The sequence below is a fragment of the Tachypleus tridentatus genome, chromosome 9 (genome assembly GCF_004210375.1).
Source record: "Tachypleus tridentatus isolate NWPU-2018 chromosome 9, ASM421037v1, whole genome shotgun sequence".
Classification (NCBI taxonomy): domain Eukaryota; kingdom Metazoa; phylum Arthropoda; class Merostomata; order Xiphosura; family Limulidae; genus Tachypleus; species Tachypleus tridentatus.
This window is the reverse complement of record NC_134833.1, coordinates 106,918,674-106,936,815: the sequence shown is the minus strand read 5'-3', so window position 1 is coordinate 106,936,815 and position 18,142 is coordinate 106,918,674. Positions and strand designations below refer to the sequence as shown.

Below are 18,142 nucleotides of genomic sequence, written 5' to 3'. Positions count from 1 at the left end.
TTACTCTGGTCTTGCCTAAACCAATATGAAGGCAAAGATCGTGATGATTAACGGAATAGAATTGGGTGTTCGCACGCCTCGCGCTTGGTATTTCTGACGCACAAAAACAAAGATAACGAAAAAAAATTTCATACATTAATTTAATTATGCCTAAAAGAATTTTAAGTGACCCAGTTATTGAGAATTTCCTCGTATTTATATATATATATTATTTTTCATATATTAGCAACAAAAGCTAATTAATAAAGTATATGACTTCAGTAAAGATATTGGACAAAATTGTTTGTTTTGGAATTTCCCACAAAGTTACTCGAGGGCTATCTGTGCTAGCCGTCCCTAATTTACCAGTGTAAGACTAGAGGGAAGGCAGCTAGTCATCACCACCCACCGCCAACTCTTGGGCTACTCTTTTACTACCGAATAATAGGATTGACCGTAACATTATAACGCCCCCACGGCTAAAAGGGCGAGCATGTTTGGTGCGACGGGGATGCGAACCTCAGATTACGAGTCGCACACCTTAACACGCTTGGCCATGCCGGGCCGCATATTGGACACAAATAATTTAACTTTATACTTGAAGTCAATGGAAATTAATCAAGCTCACAATTAAAATTATGAGAAGAAATAATAATAAGTGCTTTTATTAATTTGTAGTTAAATTTAAATAGAACATTTAATCTTTTTTTTTATTTCCAAGAATGTTTTCGTTTAAATGTGCACAAAATAATACAATAATCATTAAACTTTATACATACTCGTATAAAGTTAACGTGGAAGAAAAAATGTATCGACATATAGAAGGTTTCTTCAACAAAACTAAAAGCGATATTCCTGTTTTATTTGTTGATTTGTTTGAGAGGTTGAAGTAAACTGAAAATTGTAAATTAATACAGGATATTTAGGCACTACTTTCTTTCACTGGAATTATCTTTGTTTCTCACCCCAGGTCGAGCCTTCTGTTGTTTTCCATGGCAATTTAACAGGTTATCACGTTTGGATGAGCACCACCTTGACAGTTCACATAACTTTCATGTTACGCTTGTCTCTATATAATATATAAACAGTCATTTGCACTTCTTATTTTTTTGTAGGAAACCAGGATGCATCGAATTCGACTTCTCTTTATTTTTCTAAGTACGTTTTTTACATTAGAACTTTTTTCATGTACGGATGGCCGCTTTCAGCACAGTTTTATTTATGAAAATGAAGAAATTGCAAGAGTTTACATGAAAGATTTAGATAAAAGAATGTCCCAAGCTGTGGAAAGGATGGTAAATGCCAGATGGAATTACAACACCAATATTACAGACTATAACCTTGAAGAAATGGTAAGCATTAGAAATAAATGGAAGTGATTTTGTTATGTAATTGTGATATTTCAGTGAAGAAAAGAAACAATTTTCTAGCAGTTATACAAAGTTAAAAGTCTTAAGCTTGTGAAATGATGTAGCTGTTTTTACTCGATAACGTTATTTATGGGATTTCCATATATATATATATATATACACATACATATATATACATATGTGTTTGTCCAAATTATCACAAAACGAATAATTGTGGTTACTCAACTCAGTCAGGACTTAACATTCTAGTAGTAGTTTAGTTTGTGGATTTTTATGTACATATATGTGTGTAGAAAACTGTCCATACCATAAGAAAAGAATAAACAGAAACTAACACACGGATAGCGTCAAAACAACAAAACGCCTATTAAACAAAACTGTTTCGTGATTAATTTAAAGTATTGCTTTGAAACTGAATCAAGTTTTATCATGAAAGTAAGAGTAGTATGATAAAAAATAATAAGTTCACGTATCTCTCAGAAGTAACGCTGATATAATTAATATTATTATTTGTAAACTTCCAGGACAAAATTTTATTATCCTATAATCCTTTGCAAAGAACGTGACATACGGAAGTCAGGCATTTATCACCAAAAGACTCAAACAGAAAATCAGAATAAAACACTTTAAATCATCAAAGTCTTGAGCTTTAAACAAATAAAAGAATCCATCTTGTCAAGTAAATGCCCCCCGGTGGCTCATCAGTAAGTTTGAAGACTTATAACACTTTTTATGTGATATAATTTATCTCGGACAAGTCTCCGATTCATTATGTTACGTGTGTTAACGTATTACGATTTCAAATACCTGGAAATTTTGATTTTGAATTTAGGAGTTAATTAAACGTTAATATGTATCAAATTTATGATATTTACTAACGAGATTGATACACACAATTTTCTTTCTTAACATAAATGTATTTTAATATACAAAAAACAATACAATTTATAATAACGGTTATTACTAATAGTTACTTCAAATAATTATTTATATACAAAACATTTACAAACTCACAAATAATATTCAGTCTTCTAACTCGTCTGGGATTAAATATTTTTTCAACGGTCCAGGCCCACCAGGTGCAAGTTACTTTTACATGGATACACTTTACTTAACAGGAATGCTAGCTAGCTCTATTCTTCACATCTAAGTTTTTTTTCCGTTGAAGCTATGTGATGGTTTTGCAGAAATACTAAAGTCCAAAATTGATTCTCTGAAACTAAATGATTTGTAATGTTCGAAATATATAAACGTTTCTGGCCGAAATCTGTAGTTTTCCTACTTATAAGCGCTTATCACGATTATAGTTTCCGAGGCTTATAGTATACTGAATATAGCAAACTAACAATATTCCATTAATGTCTCTTGGCGCATTGATTAATAAGCTTTTAAGTTGACATTCTCGAAGGTTCAACAACATTTGAAGATATGGTAGTGTTTTCGTAAAACATATATTGTTGATTCTTACTCTCGAGAATCTTCTATAAATTTCGATAACAGGCTGGACTTGCGCAATACACATTTAACAGTAAATCCACTACACATTAAAACTTGGGTTTCGAGCACAGGTAGACCATTGTGTAACTTTGTGTTAAACAATATACAAAAATCCATTACATAATTTACCATATTTGTGGACATTTTTATTTTGGATAAAATTGCTTGCTGGGCGCGCTTGTGAACACTTGCAAAGCATTGCAGTCACGAACGAATCACGACAAACGTATAACTCGACACTCCCACAGAACTTACCATAACTCATAACAAGCTGAAAATTATTTCCTTTGGGACATACGCTTGAAAACATAGCCAAGAGGAAAAGAACTGAAAAATAAATAATCTTATTTAAGTCGTAACTGTATGATAAAACTTTTAGTAAAAATTCCTCAGTTTATTCTACAAACAAGCCTCTTTTTCTTTTTAATAGATTTGAGATGGCCAGGTTTGTATTTCTTTCATTAAAATATGTTTATCAATTTTTAAAATAAAAAAAAAATTTTTTTCCATTTCAAGCGCACATGTTAAGGACTATAAAAATTGGCTTTACAACAAACAGAAGCTTTATACAACTATATTTTATCATTTGAAATTAACAGGTTTTATTTTTAACTGTAGATAGTCAGGTACGGACTTGATATATATATATATGAATATAGTATCTTTATTATTAATATGCTTTGGCTTTATGCTCTTGGTCACAGAAATCTGATTGTAAGTGAAAAACATTTGTGCTTGTTCCATTAACTAATCCAGTTGTATTTTGGCATCGAAACCGATTTCTCTTTAAGTATCACTTAATATAGGTTATATTTTGTAAAAACAGCTGAATCAAACAAGAAATGAAGGAAACGAATTATGTAAATAACTTTAAAAAAAAACTTTTAGTGTGAGTAATAAAGAGAATGGATAAAATTCACAAAAATAAAGTACAAACTTTATTAATAAGAAATAAAATACAATACAGCAAGCACACCTGTATAGATAACAAGTTAATTGATCTTAACAGGATGATCATTAGTATTTTAATTTTCCCTCTCACAAAATCGACAACTGTAGAAACTAAAAACCTTTTCTCTTTCATGTTCTAATATAATTTTTTTCTAATTGAATAAAGAAAGCACGCTCAAATTTCATATAAGCTTGTTCTCTTTGCCCAGTTTAAAGTGTAAACTCGTGATGTCTATCTCTCAATAGCATTGTTCAGTTGTGTGTTTTAGCGATGTCATCATTAGGTGTGGAAAAAGCATCACAGTGCTAATCATTAAAACTGATTCTACTTGTTCTATTGCAATATTCTGCAAGCAGACAATATATCAGCTCCCAGGAAGGAAAGTAACTAGAATACTATAAACGTAACTCTTTCTGGACCACGTGTTACCGCCATGTTAGTACAGAAACTCAATAACTTAAAAACGTTTATAATTCATATATTATTATAGAAAGTAGAAACAATATAATATATCTGCGTATCACATTTTCCTTCCTTCTCTCTTTACCTTAGGCCTATTTTCAAACCGACAATTAAGTTGAACTTTAAAACCAATCATATTAACTCAGGACTTAAGCCAGGAATACTAAACTTTATTTCATTCCTGACACTTATACCTAACATAAACAGCACAAAATCTTTAATGATTAACCTCACTAACTACAATATAGAACATAGTCTTCTAACAAAGATATAGGTGAAATTCCCTTTAAGAAGAAACTACAAATGATTTAAGGATACACTTCTACATGTACCAAAAGTAAAACTAAATAAAATAATAATAGTAAAAACGAAAACAAGATGCAGAGATAAGCCGTGTACTTTCCAAGTTGAATAAAAACTAAACTAAGAGTGAAGTAAAAATAAAGAAAATGTAAATAAAGGCCCTCTAATAACGATTAACATATTTAATACTTTTTCTGATAATTAAGAGCTGTCTTATCTAGACAGAGTCATTCTGAAAACAAAGTAAGTAAATTAATATAATAAACACAAGAAAGAAAGAAAAAACATTATATTAAACAAGATTAATATCTTGATAGACAGAAACTCATAATTTGATACGGTGTTTAATTATTCAAATTAAAACAACTGACTTACACCCATATCCTACATTAATGTTCGAAGGTTAAACAGAGGTTTGTAAAACAATAAAATGTTTTTGAAATAACTTATTTCATAGTGTTTGTATTAGAAAAAACTTTCATACCACATTAATCTTGTTTTTCAAATGTGTTATACTACGCACATCACTGACACATTAAAAAAGACGTTTCGACTCTCCTACTCTGAACTTTGTTAGGCTTAACTTGAGCGTTACGCAACACGAGTAGCTTTATTTATTTAAAAAATGTAATTTTTCTTATAATAACTTCCACTTTCCTAACATAAATCATGTGTTTCTAATAAGGTAATAAAATATTCGTTACCCCACTTTCTAAGAATTCGCTCAGACATTATTCTTCATTAAAATTATCCTCTTGAACAATCTGTCCACGAAACAAAAAGAAGTCAATACATCTTAAGTAATACCACTTATTGCATTTATTTTTGAGTCGTTTTATCATAAAAATAATCTTAAATTTAATTACTATGATTCTAATTGGTGTCAGTATTGTTTTATCCATAGTAATTCTCTAATCATCAGTTTTAAGTCGTATTTAATTACCATTAGCTATATATTAGCTAGATTAAAGCTTGATTAGCGAAAGCGCGTTTGTAATTGAGTTTATCATTAAATATTCCATATTTTTAAACGTAGGTTGAAGAATCCCAGAAGTATTACAAGTTTCAGAAAACAGCATGGAAGGACACAATCCTTTTTAAATGGGAAGGTTTCAAAGACGAATTTTTGAAACGACAGTTTAAGAAACTGTCTGTACTAGGAACAGCAGCGCTGGAAGATGATAAACTGGAAAACGTATTTTCTCGTTTTGTGTGAATCTCAACTACTAACCAAGAGAAATGGAAATTCTGATAAGAAGTTTTAAATTTAACTAAATTTGAGGAGAAGATTTACAGGAGTATAGTTAGGATTAAAGTCAATATTAGTAATTAAGAAGTATCAAAACTCTGATAATAGTTTGCAAAAAAATTAGCAGACCTGACTATAGGATTTATGACAAACTATGCTATCAACTTGTAATGTTTATAATTTTTCTTTACTTGTGGTATATAATGACTCTGATTGCTTTAAGAACTATGTTTTGTTTTTAGTGAAATGTACTGAATATAGTGTGTAAAGTATTTAAAATAAATAAAATTCATACAGCCGTCCCTAATTCTGAAGTGATGAACCAAAAAGCCACCGTTGTTTTCTTAATGCCAAGCAACACAATGGGCTATTTGCACTCTATCCATTATGGGAATTCGAACCACGTATCTTAGCACTGTATGTCACTAAATATACCGTTGACCAACCTGTGGGACGAGATAAAACGAAGACAGTTAACATCACTTACCGCCAACTTGTGGGATACACTCTAGTTGAAAAGTAACCGTCATTCTTACAATGCACTCATGGTCCCAAAGTACGAAGCGTGTTTTGTATTTATATTTTTTCTGTTGTAATGAAGCGCGAACTAATGAATCGTACGGTACAGTAACCACTATGTCAAAAATAAAGTTATAAAAGTATTTTTACTTAAATATTCTCCGTCTACTAAAAGAACATTATACTAAGTTTTCCTGTTAGTTTGATTATTTGAATATCCATGAGTTTCTGTTTATGTTTGGGAAATTGTTTTATTTAGTTATGGTAAATTCAGAAACTGCGGCTTCTTTCATTCTTTCTCCATCTGGCCAGCCCGGGATTAACCATTAAGGAAAATAAGCATGTGCTTAGGGCACCAAGGGAAGGGGAGAATCACAGAGTTTTCCCCCTGGCTATCATGCCCTTAACTCTTTCACTGCCACACCCAACTTTAGCCGATTTTTTGTAATTGTCCTTATCTGACGTGTTAGACTTTACTTTGCAGTGGCTAAAGTTTCGAGAAACTACTAAACTATGTATCTGAAGTAAGAAGTCATTGATTTGCGAAAGATTACTATAAAGAGCAGTAAAAAATGTTGATAAAACTTCAGGTAAAATATGATCTTACGTTATGATGTCTGACCTTGAAGATGAAATATTTTTATCAATCATTCCTTTATTGTGGCTATTTATAAGACATTATAGGTAGTGGAACTACGCTGAAAAACGCATAAAACCAGTCACCATTTCATTTGGCTTATGTTTCTGTTTTCGTACATTATACTTGGGTTATTGTCTCGTTTGTTTTAGTTTTACTTGTGTTACTATAGCATTAGGGCCTGACATGGCCAAGCGCGTAAGGCGTGCGACTCCTAATCCGAGGGTCGCGGGTTCGCGCCCGTGTCGCGCTAAACATACTCGCCCTCCCAGCGGTGGGGGTGTATAATGTGACGGTCAATCCCACTATTCGTTGGTAAAAGAGTAGCTCAAGAGTTGGCGGTGGGTGGTAATGACTAGCTGCCTTCCCTCTAGTCTTATACTGCAAAATTAGGGATGGCTAGCACAGATAGCCCTCGAGTAGCTTTGTGCGAAATTCCAAAACAACAACTACTATTGCATTATTCATGTATGTTTTGTAATATTTTTATAAGTGTGTTCCTCACTGAAGCTCTTCTGAGTCGTAATTTTTTTGGCTTAAACAACTTTCTGTAAAAAAAACACACAAAAACTCATTTGTGTGTGAGTACATGTTTTGAAATTTATCATATCAAGAAAATATTTAGAAAGGAATGCCACTGTAGCATTGCCACCGTTCATAAACTACATGTAACCTATAAGAGTATTTGGGAATGTATGTATTCCCTTGTGATTACGTAATAATATAAATAGATTTGAAGCTGAGATTTACTTACTGGAAACGCTACTGTAGCCTGGAATAATGAACTGGACAGTTCCCAATTTAAGGCCGTCGTTTCGAAGTTGCCTTCGCATCTAGGCATGCAGATAAAGTTTCAGAAAGATGGGAGGCACATGCTGTGGCAACAACAGCAATTTTGAAGTCTTTCTTTAAGATTTTGGAAGCTTTAGAATGTCTAGTTGAAGACCAGTCACAAAATGGAGACAGTAGAAGAGAACCAGACAACATTGCAAATAAGATGCAAGATCTATAATTTGTTTTTATGTTAATCCCATGGGATTAGATTTTGCAAAAGTTCCATAAAGCATGTCAAGTTCTGCAAAATGAGGATGTGAACTTAAAAACATTTGCAAATCTGTACGGGTCATCAGCTGACCAACTACGCACTTTAAGGGATGACTTTGAAAGATTTGAAGCAGTTGCTGTTGTTTTGGAATTTCGCACAAAGCTACTCGAGGGCTATCTGTGCTAGCCGTCCCTAATTTAGTATTGTAAGTCTAGAGGGAAGGCAGCTAGCTAGTCATCACCACTCACCGCAAACTCTTGGGCTACTCTTTTACCAACGAATGAAGCAGTTGCAAAGGAAATACTACTAGATGTTAATTACAATGCAGCTCAAACTCGCAAACGCGTTAGAAAGAGGGTACTCAATGACGGAGATGCACAAGAAGTAGATATGAATGCCAGAAATAAGTTCTACACAATTGTTTACAAACTAGAAACCTAGATGAGAAGAAGAGGAAAGGTGTGCAAAGAAATAGCAAACAGATTTTCTTTCCTAAGTGATGTGTCAAATGATGTCATTTCATCTGCTGAGACTGAAAGGTACTCTCAGTGTTCCCAAAAGCTAATTGATGCTTACCCAGAGAACTTGTGCACTAATCTCTCTACCGAGCTTCGGTAGTTTTATTCATATGTGCGCCATAAGTTCAGTGCTACAAAAAATGTAAACTGTTTGGTTGATAATCAGAGCTGGGTGAGTGACTACTTAGTTAATCATACTAAGTTGTCATCCACAATGTCAGTGTGTTCAGGAGCTACCTTTAGCCTGCGTATCCAAATCACTAACCTCTCTAGGCCGCGTCGTCCTGACAGTAAATAAAATATAGCCCAAATTATCCTTTATTTATTTGTTCTGAGTAAAGAGGCTGATTGTTTGAACACGTACAATATTTACAATTTATTTTATTCCGGGCAGAAGAGGTAATGATAGGTATGTTAGCCCATGGTGGGCAGAGCACACATAGCCCATTGTGTAGCTTGGTGCTTAATTCTAAACAAAGAAAGTCAGTCTAACTTTATAACCATTCACAAGAAAATACTTATTAAAACTTACATTCAAGAACTTCATTTCTACTTGAAGTTCCGTTAACTGGAATTATATTGTAAATGAAGAATCTGATGTCGATTCAGCCTTTTTCTCATTTGAAAATTCAACGTTAGCGTATAATTCATGTACATTGTTTTTTCTTTAGTGCAAAGTTACGTAGTGGGATATTTGCTTTATTTTTACCGTGAGGAATCGAACTCTGAATGTTTGCATTGTTAGTCTGAAAGCTTACTGCTGACCCACAGAGAGACATTAAATGTATTCTGTAGTACGAAAAATATATCAAAGATTAAAATTTATGTTCCTTGAAAATATAACACTTGTTACTCTTGCTACGTAGCATACATAACACTTAAAACGTAATTGCATTTTTTACTCGGTTATTCATAAACTCAAAAATTACAATTGTGACAAAAACGGAAGAAATTGTAATCGTTAGTAATTTACTAAAAAAATATCATAGTTTAATTGTTTAAACTGTTCTAAAAAAAGTTCTTCGAAGATCAAAAAGCTTCCTATATTTAAGGGGTATTAACAGTAAGAGGTATAACACATCTAATATTTCTTAACTCATGCTAAAACATGTGTAACCATTAATATAAGTGAGCACGTATTTCCAAGGCTATATTTTTTATTTAAAGATAGTTATCTGCAAATAAGGCATTTAACAGTATAACAGAAAAACTATACAAATGCTTTGTGTGTTAATGTGAAGTTTATTATTAATTTTCTTTTTCACTATTAAATAAGTAAAATAGGTTTATGGTTAGCAAATGGTATAACGTTAATATTTATTACCCATTGACGAATGTTTAAAGACTTATTGTGAATAGTGTTCTTAACACTAACGCTTTACTGTATCACAGTCGTTTGCAGCAAGTTCGGAGGCATACTATTTCTTATTAAAATTAATCCTCCAGACTGGTGAACTCGCTGGGCTTAGCGTATTTTTGTGTTTGCGGATTAAAGAAAATATGTTGACTTTGTTAACGCATTCACAGTTGATGCAGGTGTATATAAACAAACGCAGATGGCATTGGTCGTGATGTTTTTTTTTAATAAATGTGTTCCACATATTTTTATACACCTATACCAGTTGGCTAAACTGTAAGTTAAATGTTTTTAACACCATCTATGCGCTTATAATGGTATTTATTTTGACAACCCTGTACTCCTACAGCACTCTCATTACTGCTTCAGTCTTTTAGTTGTATATTGAAAATAAGTTCATGAGGTTCTGAATTATATTATATTTTACTAAGTGAAACAAATGAGTTTTAAAAAGTAACCCATGATTACAAACGTTTCAGAAAACTCATTAGACAAATATATATATATATATATATATATATTTAGATTATTCTTAGGTTAGTGTTCATAATTATAGGCGAAAGGATAACACGTCGTAAGGTAATATATTATTGTTCTCTTGAGTTAGATAAAGGATTATTTTGGTGCTCTTAGAACGTCATATTTATTTGTTTGCCAAAAACGTTGGGCAACCTTTTCAGAAAAAAATAGTTCAAAATATGCTTGATGAAATTTTATATTTAGAATTTTAGGATTACAAAGACGGAAATTTACAGCTATTTTGAACATAATGCAATATATTCTCAAGTTTAACGTAATGTTTATCTTTGTTTCTGTTCTTTTATTTTTTTTATTGTCAGTTATTTAATTTTTTAATTTTCACTTTTAGTACTTTAACTTTGTTTATGCGGTTAGAAATATTAACATCATGATGTAGTCACATTAATCTCATAGCCTTTAAATTTGATATTTTTATGGTATATGAAACATCAAGATATCAGTTTTTTATGTATCTTCCAGACAACGTTTCTGTTTTCGATCAAGTTTAAGATATTCTTATTACGAAAGACAACAGTTACAGTAATGCCTCAAGTTTTCCTACTCGAAGGACATTAAATAATTTCAAACTGAAGAACTATAAACCTAATATAAATTTTGTTTGATTTTTAAATAGGATTTGCTTATGAGATTTCCAAAAAAATTTTGCTAACCTTAATTCTCAATCCATCTCCTTATATACATCTTCTTTTAATTACTTTTACCTAATTAAATAATATTCAAGCAGGAAAATTATTATATAAAACTATACAATCTCCAATGCTCTGGAGTACTAAGACAAACGAATCTCTCTGACTTCTACTTTTTCATTTTCTGAAACAAACACGAAATCAGTTAAGTTTTGTGTGGTATGTGATTAATCTAATAATCTTTTAAAGGTGATTTAATTAATTTCCATATTTACCAATTACATGTTTAAGGGCACCGATTGTAAACAAACAAGTGGCGTCGAGAACCAGTGTTAAAGCTCTTATAGTCGTTTGTCCTAAGACGTCAATAAGATGCAATTCAGGACAAGGCTTAATCTTTACGGGGTTTGGATTTTTTTCCCCCGTTATATCATTGTATGTGCAGTGTTATGGATGCTTTTTTGTATACAATAACGACAATTATGTTTTGTAAAAAAAATCTGTGAAACTTTCAAGGAACATTTATCATATGAAGTAAAGGTATTGTGTATTATATACGTATAGACGGAGTATCACTACCGTAGGACGAATAATCCTTTTCTGGACATAAGGACATTTTGTAGATTTATACCTTTTACAACTAATCATGGAAGTGACTTACTTGCTTGTTTTTATGTTTTTGTTCTTTTCATGTGATGAAAGTTTGGTAATTTGTAGTGTTATTTGATCACTTTCTTTTGGCTTTGGAGTACAAGATGTACTATTTTCTTGTTGTCACCTTAATTAAGATGTAATTGTATCTAAAATGTATTGTGTTTTTTAGAGAGTCTCTTAAAGTACACCTTAATTTTTTCTAGTTTGAAAATATACAAAATGTGGGTTCGTTAACTGTTAATTAAACGACTTTTTTGCTGATAAGATAGAACGTGAGTACAAAAATAGAAAAGGTCAGGCGCAATTTCACTGTAGAGTTCAACTCTTATCGGGCACATATCTTTAATATGTGGTGTGTTTAGTGTGAAATTTTGGCTTTGTTTGTCTATCCTACTTTTGCATTTAAAGTCAGATTTTCTCCTGAAAGACAACACTTTAACAGTTTAGACAGTTTCAAAAGTTTCACGAGTTATTGTATTGATTTCATAGTAAGACATAGTGTCAACCTTTGTTGTATTAAGCTCTTGACTTGAGTGGATTGGCCAGTGTTTTATATTTTTTGTATTAACTTTTACTCAGTGAAATTAATTGTTCGTTTAAACTAAAGAGAAATTGCAGGCATTTGGATACTGTCTTAACGTATAGTTTGGCTAATGCTTGAACTGTAATTTATTAAATTTAATTTTGTTTAAAGAACAAAATAACTTTTGTAGCTTTATTTCTTTTCTTCACGAGGTTTTCACTTCAAATTTAGGGTTCTCTAAGTTACAAAGTAGGACACACCAAGCTGATAAGGGTTTGCTTTTAAATACAATCTTCATCTTGCTTTTATTTGATCAGCACGCACCACTAAACATTTGCCAGTGTTTTGTTTTGTAACTGTGCTTTGTTTATTGTTTAGATGAGTGCTCATACACTCATATTTCTATCGGTGTTGAGTCAGTTTTTAACCTAGATAATCACGGTTGTAGATGGAGAGGATCATTATACTCTGTAGTCTCGTATTCTCTAAACTACATTTAGCCTCCCTAACTGAATGTTTCTCAAGAAGACTGTTTTATTGGAATAGCATATCATCCATGAAATCTATCCAACTTCTCTAGTGTTACTGATTTCCTTTAATAAATATCGGACAACATATTACACGTAGAATAGATTGATATGTATGTGTTGTTTCCTGTTTTTCTAGTTATTAATTATTTTGTCATTATAGTTTTTGTCGCTATTTAGGGATTTATAAAACATTTATCTTATATTGAAAATGAAAAAAAGTCTAAGATTGAAAAGTTTTGGTTAAAAGTAAATCACGTTTTTATGTTTTATGTAAGAGGTTTTATGATTACTTATTTGTAAAATCATACCTTATGTTTATATTTCTATTTTCATTCTTTCCAAATTGTATGTGAAGAATAACATTTACGTCAGAAAACTAGTTTCACTTTCGTTGGAGTGACGATTTATTGGATAAATAAATTTACCGAACACAAATATGTATATAAACCTAAATACAGATGTGTATTATGAGACTAAGAAAATTTTCGTTTTTTAATACGTCTTTAAATTACTAATTTATTTCGACTATTATTTAAATTTATCTTCTTTTTTTTCTTCTAATTCTAGTTGTCATCTCTAGAGGCAGTTATGGAAAGGACTTACAGTACATCTACAGTTTGTATTCGTGACACCTGTGATTTATCACTGGAACCAGGTAATCACATGGCCCCCGTTTATCTTTGCTTACGTAGTTTTATTCGGTAATATCAGAGTTGAGTCATACTTTGAGAACCATGGTTTCTAAAAATGAAGTTAAGTCTCCTTAGTAATCATTAGACTTACTTGTAGTGTTCTGTAGACTAAACCTATGGTGGTTTCTAGTGCATCAGAAACTACACAAAATAAGCATTTCTCAACCATACCGTCGAATTAAGACAACATTTGATTTCCCATGTGCTGTCTTTGATCTTATTACAAACAAGAGCTGCCTTTGGTGTATATCAACAGAAAAATGAAAACATTTAAAAAAAAAAAGTATGAGAAACCTAAAGTTCACGAGAGTTATTTCGAGCAACTGCTAGTAGCATCATTCTGCAGCTACACCAGATGCTGATTTCTCTTATTTTGTTACAACAAACTGGACCTGGTCTTAGTGAAAAAAAATCAAAAAATCAATGACATACGAATGAAACAGTATGATAAAATAAGGGTAAACAGTTGACTCTGATATCACAAATTTATATATCTGTAGCAGGAAATTTTATTACGCTAAATAAATACCTAATACGATCACAACAACAAGACTGATAAAGATATATTTTGTATATACTCGATGAACATATAATTTGTTAAATAAGGCCCTGGAAGATGTATTTTGTAATATTATATTTCTATCAGTGAGAGATGAAGGAGCAATTTTGTTACTATCATTTTCAGTGTTTATATAAGTACGGGAGTAATGCGTATATATTTTTAAGTTATTCGTCAGTACTAACATCAAAAACCATTCAAGTAAAATTTATGAAGTGATTTACTTTGAAACCTATCTGTAGAATAAGTGAAAAAAAATGAGATGAGACACCACTTTTGGTGATGTGTTCCTGCAACAGAAAGTATTATCTCTGCTGTTTGAAATACTGCTTCCTAATTTGGACACAATGTGGTCGTCTTTAAAATGCATATATATGTATATGGATCGTTGATATTTATATGTACTTGTGGGCCCACACATCTCAACCCTTCCTTCCTTTTCAAATTTCGTTTCTTTGAAAGTAATGCTTTACGGAATTACTAAAGAGCAGAGAAAGAGAAGCACAATGTGAAATATCACATCATTAATATGGTGTCATATGCTTTTCTAAGAAATATCAGTATAGTGTGTGTAATCAGTATTTACTGTTTAACTAAGTACAGCATGATTCATTTTTATTATAATATAAAGTTGGAGCACGATTGTTTCTTTTATAAATACAAACCCAATGTTTCAGATTTGACTCGTATAGTGGCTTTGTCACGTGACTACGAAGAATTGAAGGAGGTGTGGCTTAAGTGGAGAGATGCTGTAGGAAAACCTATCAGGGGTCAATATATTAACGTCACGGAACTGCAAAACGAGGCAGCAAGGGCCAATGGTAAATTGTTGTCTTTAGTTCGTCATTACCTTGCTGCATACAATCTGATATTTGGGCCTTTGAGTGTTACGCAGTTAATAAATACTGTGCCCTAAAGTTCAATGTATTTTTTAACAATTATATGCTAAGTAATTTATGTTATACGAATACAAAATCTTCAAATGAAGGACTAGCATATAGGTACGAAAGACATAAAAGTAAAATTTTATAATAAGACACAAAAATATACAAATAAAGCTGACAAATAAAATATTACAATATAAATACAGAGTACACTAACTAGAACAATATAGTAGCAAAGTGAAGTAAGGAAAGAACATTAAATAAACATAAAATGTAATAATAAAAGTGAATCTTAGGGGAAATAAGCTACAATAGCAAAATAGTTTATATATATATATATATACATAAATTGTAATAATAAATAATAAATTTATGGAAGCACTGTAATAACACAAGATCAGTATATAGACATAAATTGCAATGATAGATAAGATTATGGAGTAAACTGTAGTAATGAAATAATTCTATGTAAAATAAATGAAATTCTACAATACTACAGTAAAAAATTAATATAACTAAGTTTACTATATTATGAATCAATTATTTATGTTTATTTCTATCATCGTATTTATGAATTCAACCGAAAATGTTTTATGCCTCTTTGTTAGCATTTCGAACTGTGAATCTGAGAGTTCATGGTTTGTGTCCCATCACTGCAAAAAAAAAAAAAAGCTTTTAAGGCTGTAAATTGCGTTATAAGGTTAGCCCAAGAGTAGGCGGTGAGTGCTGCTGACTAGTTTCTTTACCTGTAGTCTTACAATTCAATATGAGGGACTTCTCTGCGCAGACAACTCTTGTGTAGCTTTGTACGAACAGTTTTTATATAAATACTTACTGTTATATTACCTCTATTAAGTATAAGTAAAAGAAATATCTCACTTACTATTTGTTTGTAAAATAAATGCTCTCTTTGTCAGACTAGTTATCAAAATCGCGTTGACTGAAATCAGTCTTTCAATCTGAGAAACTGTTCTCTATAAAAAAATAAAAAAGATAGGGAAAGGGAAAATAAAATTTCGTAATTTTAGAAATAAGTTCTAGATAGAGGAATTCTACAGAAGGTTCAGTGTTTTCCATTTACTGATTCGTGGTTTCTTTGAGACGATAGTTCTGTTATTTAGAATATGTCTTTATTGTGTTGCCCTCTTGTCCAAATTATTTTTTATTAATTAAATTTTATCATATTAGTTTCATTTTGTACTCTCATTGCAATGCTAGCTGTCCATAAATATTGGGCTAAAATTGCGCTGAATAATTGTCTTGTTTACGTATGATTGTGTAACCAAATATTGAATTTCTTGTCTTAGTAAAATCTAGACCAGTGTAACCAGACTTATAACTCTTGACTTATACGCTATGACTTTGTTTCTTGTTGTTTAACAAGTTGGCGTCTGCTGGACCGATGGTATAATTAATGATCCATCATAAGACTTCTGATGTTTAAGTCTGTTTTTGTTTCATAAAAATTAAAAGTGTTAATTTGTTGATGGCATTTATTCTAAATAAAGCTACTTCCCAAAAAGTGCTCCACATTGTTTGCCTCATAATTCTGATTATTTTTTGCTAAATTCAGTCACTGTTACTTGAAGCTCCTTTTCTAACATCACTGTGCTCGAGTGAGGTTAATGTACTATACTGTCAGTGGGTCGTTTACGCGTATGTGTTAATAAACCAAAGTAGATTTTAGTGTATATTTGTTTTTCCTGTTAAAGATACCTACCATTGTTATTGTGACAGCTCTTTCCTCAGCATGGAAGCTTCAGTGCTGTTAAGGTAAAATTAGAAGGGTAAAATGTATATAAATGTTTGGTCATTTTTGGTATTTTTTAAAAATATGCACCACTGGAAAGTATACTTAAATACTTTATTTGAACGCTTGTCACTACCGGCAGGACAGTTCTATATTCTATTATTTTTTAAATAAATTTTCAGTGTTTGTTGTAATACATAATTACCTTCAAATTACCAACTTGTTTTAAGACCGTTCACTTTATCGGCGAGGTTTACTCATATTGCTTCATACTTAGTAATTTATGCTTTTGTTTATACCAATATTCAGTGTAAAAAGAACGGAGTGAAATCATTTATTTTCTATGTAAATTAGGTAAGGTACACCAGCAGTGTTTGGTAGGGTTACTTGCTTTCGAGTATACATAGAATAGGCGGCATACTATCAGTCACAATGTTTTAACAAATTTATATGTGTTTGTGAGTCAGCAGAAAACATTGTTTATCTATTAAAAATACATATCTGTTTACTGATGTAATTAATATAAAGGAAAACTAAGCTCGTGTAGCAAAACTGTTACAGAAGTAGCACGCTAAAACATTTTTTACTTCAATGTTTTAAATGTTAATGCTTTATTTTTTTCCATATAATACCTAATTAATAGTCACTTAATGTTTTCCAAATTAATGAATTTGTTTGTCTTTCTTAATCAAAATTCACAAGCTTTAGCCTTACTTCACTTGTATGTACCTTGGCTGTAGACCTGAATATTATCCGTAGGATGCAAATAAATTCAGACTGTGTAGAATACTCAATTCTATATAATTTTCTTTACAAACCAATGAGACTGTAAGTGTATGTTTGTTTGAAGTTAAACACAAGGCAATATAATGAGCTATCTATGCTTTTCCCACCACGGATATCGAAATCTGATTTCTAGCGTATCAAATGTGCAGATATGCCGTTATGCCACTAGGGGAACTGTGTATAAACACCGAGCACCACCTATTTGATCAGGTGATCGAAGACTCAACTTGCGATATGTCGCTGAAAATGGCTTGAATTTTCGGCTGTGAAAGTGTTATAACTCTTTGAATAAAAGTGATGCTGACTAGTTTTGTTTTTTAATTGGTCAGCAGACCTAAATTATAGGTTCTATGTCAGAACTTTGTAGTTTCTAGCCTGGCCGTTTTTTCTGTGTGTCACATAAGGTGCTGTTTCGGTTTAAAAAGTCCAATGCACCAAATCTGTAGTGTTAACTATCTCACTAAAGCTGATCAGATACATGATTGTTTAAGTATCAGGAATGACTGGAATTATTATGAGGTATGTTTTAATTAATCCTAAAACTGTATTAAAACTCACAGATTGGGAATTTGAGAGTTGTAGGATTGACAGAGATAATCGAAAACATGAGTTGCTTAATATTATCTTTTGTATATCATAATGAAAACATTAAGTAACGTTGTGGAAAAAACTCAATACAAAGATGACGGGAGGATCTAAAATATTTTGTT

General features: G+C 31.5%; 1 protein-coding gene across 1 annotated transcript in view; it reads left to right on the top strand.

Moving 5' to 3' along the window:
* The first annotated feature begins 984 nt into the window (after window positions 1-984).
* Window positions 985-18,142, top strand: part of LOC143227447 (angiotensin-converting enzyme-like) — a 103,322-nt gene continuing 86,164 nt past the window's right edge. The window contains exons 1-4 of the mRNA XM_076458894.1: window positions 985-1,331; window positions 5,600-5,758; window positions 13,329-13,416; window positions 14,690-14,833. Of these exons, the coding sequence (XP_076315009.1) occupies window positions 1,104-1,331; window positions 5,600-5,758; window positions 13,329-13,416; window positions 14,690-14,833 (619 nt within the window). The 5' untranslated portion in view covers window positions 985-1,103. The remainder of the gene's footprint in view (window positions 1,332-5,599; window positions 5,759-13,328; window positions 13,417-14,689; window positions 14,834-18,142) is intronic.